The sequence below is a fragment of the Xyrauchen texanus genome, chromosome 19 (assembly GCF_025860055.1).
Source record: "Xyrauchen texanus isolate HMW12.3.18 chromosome 19, RBS_HiC_50CHRs, whole genome shotgun sequence".
Classification (NCBI taxonomy): domain Eukaryota; kingdom Metazoa; phylum Chordata; class Actinopteri; order Cypriniformes; family Catostomidae; genus Xyrauchen; species Xyrauchen texanus.
The window spans coordinates 28859678-28868600 of NC_068294.1; the positions used below are offsets into that span (position 1 = coordinate 28859678).

The 8923-nt window shown below is 37.9% G+C and overlaps 1 protein-coding gene across 2 annotated transcripts; it reads left to right on the plus strand.

Annotated features, from left to right (window-relative positions):
• The first annotated feature begins 1342 nt into the window (after window positions 1-1342).
• Window positions 1343-8919, plus strand: si:ch211-126c2.4 (uncharacterized). 2 transcript variants are annotated; one of them, XM_052150202.1, is made up of 9 exons: window positions 1343-1392; window positions 1882-3904; window positions 4042-4084; window positions 4166-4321; window positions 7204-7293; window positions 8148-8213; window positions 8293-8364; window positions 8452-8523; window positions 8804-8919. In XM_052150202.1, exons 2-8 carry the CDS (start codon window positions 1901-1903, stop codon window positions 8517-8519), a joined length of 2499 nt encoding a protein of 832 aa, XP_052006162.1. In that variant the 5' UTR covers window positions 1343-1392; window positions 1882-1900; the 3' UTR covers window positions 8520-8523; window positions 8804-8919. The 2 variants fall into 2 exon arrangements, with proteins under 2 accessions (XP_052006162.1, XP_052006161.1); XM_052150201.1 differs by lacking the exon at window positions 8804-8919 and having other exon boundaries at window positions 8452-8795.
• The last annotated feature ends 4 nt before the right edge of the window (window positions 8920-8923 follow it).

The window sequence follows — 8923 nt, forward strand, 5'->3', positions numbered from 1 at the left end:
ATGTCACACAAGCTCATCATCATTCTTACTCACTATGATGTACACATATGGACAATTAAATGAGTTTATAAAGGATATATCAACATACATACATTTCACCTTACAGTACAACTGTATGAAATTTATTGTAACCTAAGGGAGCAGGAAACATTTAGGATGACAGACACAAGAAGCTTAGATTAGAACAAAGAGCAAATCATCTTCTGTATCTGCTTACCTTATTAAATTAAAATATGAATCTTTTAAAAGTGTTATTATTTCCTTTCAAAACATACCATAACACAAGCAACCAAAGTTTATTAGTTAGTTATTATAACAAACTGACACTTGTGTTTTGAGATGGTACAGATGGTGGAAAATGAGTTCGAAACACAGACAGCAAGGTACGAGAATGACACCAGGCCTTATTATTTTCTGATGTCTGAAATCCAATTAAAATCCAACTATCCACATGAAAGTCCATATCTAATCATGTTTTAAAGGCACCTGAAATAAATGGCAAATTTATATCCTGTTACTTCTCAGCTCCAAGTCTATTTGGGACCTTATGACTTAACAATGCGATGTGCATGTATTTATCTGGGTTATATTTTGAACAATAATTTTACACTGCTCTATGGACATCAAGTAAGCCGAAAAACTACATCTAACTTCAGAACATCCAAAGAAAAAATACAAAATTGAGACTGTCTGTGAAAGCTGAAGCGGAGAACAAATTTCATTTATATTCCTTTTTACCAACCACATTCAATTGTGGATTTTAAAAGTAAATTTATAAACAGTAATGTGTGGCATTGTCACATAGCCAAAGTCCATAAACTTCTTTCTTTTTCTTTGTACCTATATGGACGTGTATATTTTGCATTATTGGTTGCTTTGTCTGTGTTGTTGTTTATAATAATAATAATAATAATAATTAGTCATTTAGTACTATATTTATGTTTTCTTTAAGAGATGACTCTACTAATAGAAAAACGTATTTAGATATTTGTTATCAAGCAGTTCTCAATTTGGACCTGCAGGCCTAAATCTCATAATAAAGAGGAATATTAATAACGTATTATTTTAAATACGTTAATTAGCACTACCTCTCTCAATATTTTGGTTAGGTGTTTTAGTTCTGAAATTTTAGTTCTGCTAATGAATTACATTGTGAGAAAGGTTTGACATTATTTTATTGCTGAAATACTTTTACGCACTACAGACAGAAAAACCAAATAAGCTCTAGAATACAACATTACGACACCATCGCTGGGGGGCGCTGTAATGTTTTTGGACGCTTCACGCTGCCTCGCTCTGGTTGGTCAAAGAAGGAGCGCGTCGTCCAATGACTTGAATGTCGCCCTTTTCAAATCAACACGGATGCAAACACTCGCCCTGCTGAGAGATCTGGTAAGAAATACTCTCAAACGATTTGTTTTTGTTTTATTTAGAAATGATGTACAGAGTCTGTTAGTTTAAAAAAAAAAACATCTGCAATAGACAGAAGTCAGAGTTTATATTATCATGTTGACAACATTCGTTGCATTTGTCAGTTTTAAAGTGAGTTTCTTGTAGTATTTGAAATAATATGTTATGTAATGTAAATAATTATAATTATTTTACAGCTATTAACAGGCATTTATTTATAGTTTTTTTTAATAGTTTAATTATAGTACATCTGGATTCCCTTTTTTGGTTAATGTAATATTTTGGTGTTGAAATGTAGATCAGGTTTCCTGGAATTAATTATAAACGGGCCATACCTGACCTGCGTTGCTTCCTTTTGTAGCCAATCTTTTGCAGCAAGTATGTCATCCTGTTGTAAGACGTATTATTGTTGTCATTAAGTAGGTTTCAGAAAGCCTCAAAATAATTCTGATAATTGTTCCCCTCCTCCAGTGACTCATCTGCTATTGAAATGGAGAGCTTTTTAAGATGGAGGCTTGCCCAGGCCAGAGGCAACATTTTGGGTGGATCAGCTCTTCAGAAACCTGTTTCCTCTTACCCCCCTATCAAATTGCCGGATCTTTGTTCTAGTTTCTATTCAATTGCAGATGAACCTTTTCCCCAAGTTTCTGGATTCCTTGATGACACTGTTGGCCCATCCTTTCTTTCAAACGAAGCAGGAACTGCACTGAATTCCCCTGCATGCACACCATCAGAAAGTATAACAAAACATAAGGATGAAGGAGTTTTGGCAACACAACAAGTGATGACCGAGGACTCTGATAATAATTCCTCAAAGCTTGGAGCACACTGTCAGTCAGTGGATGGAAGCATGTCTACTAAACCAATACAAAATGATAAAGACATTAGCAGTGCAACAAAATTCAAAGCAGATGAAGAGGAATGTAAAGATTTTACCCCTTGTTCCACAGAATCCAGTAAATCTTTAGAGAAATGTGATTTAATGAGTGTAGAGTTGAAGAACAGCACTTTTAATGTCACTGAAGACTTGAAAGAACAATCTGACTCTGCTATTAATTCAACTGTTGATCTACCAAACATTAGGGAGAGGAACAGTACCTTTGAGTCTGTCCCATCTCAAGAGGGTGCTGAATCTGGCCCTAAACTTAATTCAACAGTGGATATCGATGTCCCCATGATAAAGACTCAGTCAGGAAATACCACTGTTGACCTGGCTCAAACATGTAACACTAAAGTGGGGTCTGACCCCGGGGGTGATGCAACTGTGGATATTCCTAATCTGGACTGTACACATGATAAAGTGAATTCCCATGGTGATAACATTAGCTCCCCAAACACTACTACAGAACAGCCAAATGAGAAAATTGAAGGAAATATTAATATTCAGCAACATGTGCTTGACAAGGAGAAACCGGAGGGAAGCCTTAACTCTACTGAGGAACATAAAACAAACTGTCCCATTACAAAGAATGCAGAGGATCCTAATTTGAAAGTGAATGTAACGGTTGATATTTTGGAGCAAACTGCCAGTGCTCCTCTTCACACCTCTGGTGAGATTGTTCATTCAAGCTCTGCTGCTTTAAAGTCAGATGAGAATACTTTTACTAAAAATAATACAACCACTGACCTTACTCTCCCTGAAAATCCAGTTTTGAAAAATATCACTGTAGAAATAACACACTCATGCACAGAATTAACAGGCCAGGCTAATGATGGTTCTAACTCAGTTGTGGGTGATTCTAAATCAGACTCTAACAACAGAGAGGCAGAAGTTGAGACAAGCATCGCTGCTTTTGTTTGCTCTGTTGAAGCGCCCGATGACTCTCCCGAGCTTAAAGCAGATGAATCCCTCAAAAACTCAGAAAGACCTGGATGTGCATACAGAGAGTGTGTTCTCTCCTCTCATATGGGAAACATCAGTAGAAACAGTATTTTTTCTCTGGATGATACAGTGGATATGAGAACTAGCTTCATGGTCACATCCACACCAATTGTCTTTGGTAAAGAATCCAGGTTTGAAATACTGAGAGATGTAAAGCCTACACCGATGAGGAAGAGGCTGTCTGTGATCAACAGCATTGAGGTACAATCAAATGATAGCCTTGTTGGTGTGAGCACTCATGATGGGACTCATCCTGTGTTGGTATCTGAGAACTCAAACCAGAGTCAAAAGGTCTCTTCAAACTACGCTTCAGGTAACAGTAAAACAGAGCCAGCAAATGAGAACAAACCTCCCACAAAACCTACAGCAAAAGGACAGCTTCCTCAACGTTCCTCTAAGCTCAGTTATCCAAAATCTTGTCTTCCACCATGGCCACAGTCATCCCTGCTCTCATCTGTAGCAGTAAAACCAAAGACTATCCAAGCACCACAGGTCCTGCATCAGTCCAATGTATCATCTGGTACCCTGCTCAGCAATAATAAAATGTTACAACATAATAAGGGAAAGAACACTGGAGCTGCCAAGAACACGGTATCAACTAGCACTGTTAAGGTAGGAAACTGTAATCTTATTGCTTTATGCAGATGTGAGGTAGTTTAACTTTTTAAATCTTTTGCAAGCTTATTCATACTGTCACTTTGGCAGTAGGTTATTTGGTTAACAGATTTAAAATTATTTCTTGTAAACAGACATCCGTGGTTTCTTCTGTGTCTGGATATAATTTCACTGCAGGTGAGTTACATAAATTAACAGATACGTGATTTAAAATAAAAAATACAACTATGCATATGTAAACAGTAATATTGTTTTCAGTTTCAAGACATTCAAGCTCTGGTTTACCACAAATGAAACCATCAGGGCTACAGCCCCCAACTCGGAAAAGATTGGCCCTCAAGACTGCCCAGATCACACAATCTTCTATAGAAACCATTCAGGCTCAGTCCAGTAATAAACCAACAGGGATACAAGGTATGTTTAACCATGATAGTTTTGTTTCCTGATTCCTGTTTTATATCTGGGAATTTTTGTTTAAATCAAATTTACTGGTTTGATATTTTAGGTATTTACTCATAGTCATGTCTAAGGGATGTGCTAAACTACCAATTTTCATTATCGACTAGGTGGTCTGTTGTTTGAACGACTAGTCGACTAGTTGGTGTTAAGGATTATAATATATAATTAGGTCACGTGACATTTACATTTACATTTATTCATTTGGCAGACGCTTTTATCCAAAGCGACTTACAAAAGAGGAAGAACATCAGCGAATCATCTTAGGGAGACAGTGGTACAAAAAGTGCCATATTACAAAGTTTCACTATCATCATAATAGTTTACAAAACAGATTTAAGTGCAACAAGAAATGTAAATATATATAATTTTATTTTTTTTATTTTTTTATTGACCGGTTAAGTGCTTTTGGAAAAGATGTGTTTTTAGCCGTTTTTTGAAGATAGAGAGTGAGTTAGCTTCCCGGATTGAGTTGGGAAGGTCATTCCACCACCGTGGTATGATGAAACTGAAAGTCCGGGAAAGTGTTTTGGTGCCTCTTTGTTTTGGTACGACAAGGCGACGTTCCTTAGCTGACCGCAGGCTTCTGGTGGGAACGTAGCTCTGCATAAATGTTTTTAGGTATGCTGGAGCAGACCCAGTGACTGTTTTATATGCCAGCATCAGGGCCTTGAATTTAAAACGGGCATGAACCGGCAGCCAGTGGAGAGAGACAAAGAGTGGTGTAACATGTGCTCTCTTAGGTTCATTAAAGACCAGACGTGCTGCTGCATTCTGGATCATTTGGAGAGGTCTAATAGCACATGCAGGAAGGCCTGCAATGAGAGCGTTACAGTAGTCCAGTCTAGTTATTACAAGGGACTGAACGAGCAGTTGTGTGCCATGTACAGAGAGGAAGGGTCTTATCTTCCTGATATTGTAGAGTGTAAATCTACAAGATCTTGCAGTTTTTGAAATGTGGTCTGTGAAATTTAGCTCATCATCAATGGTTACCCCTAGATTTCTGACCGTTTTGGAAGGCGAAACTGTAGTTGGACCCAGCTGCACGGTGATGTTATGTTCAACAGCAGGGTTGGCTGGAAAGACAAGGAGTTCGGTCTTGGCAGGTTTGAGCTGAAGGTGTTGTTCCTTCATCCAGGCCGAGATGTCTGCCAGACAGGCAGCGATTCGAACGGTCACTGTGGTGTCGTTGGGCTGGAAAGACAAGTAGAGTTGCGTGTCATCAGCGTAGCAGTGGTAAGAGAAACCATGTGACTGGATGATGGGTCCCAGTGATGTTGTGTATATGGAGAAGGGAAGTGGCCCAAGCACTGATCCCTGAGGTACCCCAGTAAGTAACTTGTGTGGCTTGGATACTTCCCTCTCCATGCTACCTCAAAGGACCTTTCTGAGAGATAAGAGTTGAACCAGTCAAGCACAGTTCCAGTGATACCCAGTTTAGAGAGGGTGGAGAGTAGGATCTGATGGTTGACTGTGTCAAAGGCAGCAGAAAGGTCCAGCAAAATCAGAACGGATGATCTCGATTCAGCTCGCCTGTCTCAGCGACTCGATGACAGACAGCAGGGCAGTCTCAGTGGAGTGTCCACTTTTGAAGCCCGACTGATTGTCATCCAGCAGCTTGTTCTGTGAGAGATAGGCGGAGATCTGATTGAAAACTGCCCTTTCAAATGTTTTTGCCATGAATGGGATGAGAGAGACTGGTCTGTAGTGTTCTATCTGTGTGGGGTTAAGTGCAGGTTTTTTCAGCAGTGGGGTTACTCGAGCCTGCTTAAATGTAGTGGGAAAAGTGCCTGCAAGAAGGGATGTGTTAATTATGTGTGTAAGTGCCGGTAGGATGGACCGAGAGATGGCCTGGAGAAGTTGTGATGGAATGGGGTCAAGGGAACAGGTTGTGGGGTGGTTGGAGAGGGGGAGTTTAGAGACCTCAGTGTCAGTTAAAGGAGAGAACATAGGGAAAGAAGGGTTGCATACAGGAGCCAGGTGTTTGACAGGGTGTGGTGCTGTGAATGTATTGCTGATGGCACCGATCAGATGCATTTCTTAGGGATATACGGACACTAAGCGTAGCACTTCAACATGGTAACTAATGAATATTCAACAACAAAAAGCTAAATTACTATAATATCTTATTGCACAAAAATATAAGAAATTGGAAGGGCTTCAATAAAGAGCTGCACATAACCGTTTATGTGCATTCTGAACGCAGAATGACATGCTTTAGTATAAACAGAGAGCTTGGAAGTCTCAGGGTGATCCTCACTGCATTCAAAAGAGCAGAATTGCAAGGTAAAATTGCATGTATACATCTAGTTCACAACATTAACCTTTCTAACTACAACTATTTATTTAAGCAGTGTCAGACTGAATCAGCAAAATACTTTAATCTCTATAAATACAGGATCATTACTCAAAGCAGAGGATTTCATGTCTGACAGTGATCATCTTGTATTGTGTTGTTGATGCAGCGCTTTGATTGCTGTAACAGCAGCATATTAAAAGACTAAACCTTAAGCATTAAAGAGATGATACTTCTTGCAGAGGGTCTTGCACAGCAAGTTATCATCACGCAAATACGTTCTCCAAGTCTCAATTAATTTGAGAATTGCGTCTCCCATTTAAACCACCACAACTAAAAATATGAATGTTAGTATTCGACCCCACTAATCGACTAAAGTTATTGGATGACTAGTCGATAAGTCAACCACCATAGCACATCCCTAGTCATGTCCTATGCTAACAAGGCAATCATAGATACAGTTAATATGAAAATGAAGGGCACTATTTTTTTGATAATGTTCTGTAATTAAAAATAATGTCTCCTCTAATTTTATCTATGAAAGGTATGAGGACGAGGAATTCACTCCTTCCCAGTCTGGGCCAAAAGCACATGAACAATGATGGTTTGCCTTTGGCAAAGAGGAAAAAAAATGGTGCGATCTCTTGTCCTTCTATTTCTAATGTACTTTTTTTTAGCAAATAGAGAAATGCAAAGTGTATTAGTGAGACTTTGTATATAACACACCATAATTTCTCTCAAATGGCAGTATGACACCTTTAGGATTTCAATACCTAAACATCTACCAATGAAGGTCACAAGTGGATAGCCTACTAAATTAGTAGTTTAATACTGAGTTTTAGGCATATTTTGTGGTCACAGATTTATTGTACAAAACCAAAATCTGGGTTCCTCAAAATAGCCACCCTTTGGTAGTCAAAATAACCACACAGAAATGGAGCTTTGAGGTTCCAAATATCAGCCGGAAAGCTCCCAAAGTGTTGTTCTTGCAACAATTTCCACATACTTGTCTGTAGTTTTCGAAGTCTTTTTCATTTATTTTAGTTTCTTGCAAGGTGTATAAGAAAACGAGTAAGCTAATTGACTAGATGTCTAGTTGAAATCATAATGGATTGAAATCTCTCTGAAGTACACAATGTTAGCCATGCTGCATGGATAGACTTGTCATTAACTCTGACTTGTGCTGACAAGAATGGTGCATTTAGGTGCTCCTTTTCAAAGCCTTTTTAATTCATGCTTGTAAAGGAGTTGTGTGTATGTGTGCAATACATACACACAATGAGCAACTTCACTCACTCTTTTGAAAGTGAGATTTATAGGGTTCTTAAACTCGATTATAGGATGCTGTTTTTGCATCCATGTGTAGTTTCATTTACCAAAGCTAGTACAATCTCAAAATCTATTCAACATTTGTTCTTTGTGAAATGTTTTAGCTTGTCTGCTTTTGTATTCACAGTTATGATATGTTTCATGTCTGTTTTTATCTAGCACCCAGTGCTCAGCCTACAGTTGAAACTGATTCTGAGCAACCAGCTGAAGGAGCACATAAATCAGGTAAATTTAGGTGGAACTGCCATCATCATTTCTTATATTTTAAACCTTTCTAATCTTTTTAAAACCATTTTCCTCCTAGACTGTGTTAATTGCTTGCAACATCAAGATAAACTTGAGAGGTGTCTTCAAGAACTAGTGAGATTACGCTCAGGTATAAAAACAATTTTACTACATTGAAACATTGTCCTTTTTACCGCTTTGTAATATTCATGACTCTTTCTTCTTTTTTTTTTTAAAGAGTGTAAAAACTGGGGACCATTGCAGAAAAAACTTGAGATGTGTTTAGAGGAAATTAAGAGAATTTAAGCAGGTGTTTATATTATGTTCACAAAATGTTCATTTATTTAATTTTGGCATTTCCTTTGTTTGTTAAATATTTGAATGTATATTATGTTAATTGAATGTTAAAAGTATGGATTCTTTGCATGTTTAATATATGAAGAATTGTTTATCCCACTGCTTAAACATCAACAAACGCTGGAGTAACAAAATGTTTGCTTTGTAACAAACGTCATAAATACCCTGCACCTTTAATCTCTCTCTCTCTCTCTCTCTCTCTCTCTCTCTCTCTCTCTCTCTCACTCTCTCAGATTAAAAGAAAAAAATTGACAAGGAATTTTTTTATTTAACAGATGTGGAAATTATATGCAGTTATATGCATTTATCTATGCTTCTTAAAAGATGTGACACTGTTTATTAATAAAATGTAC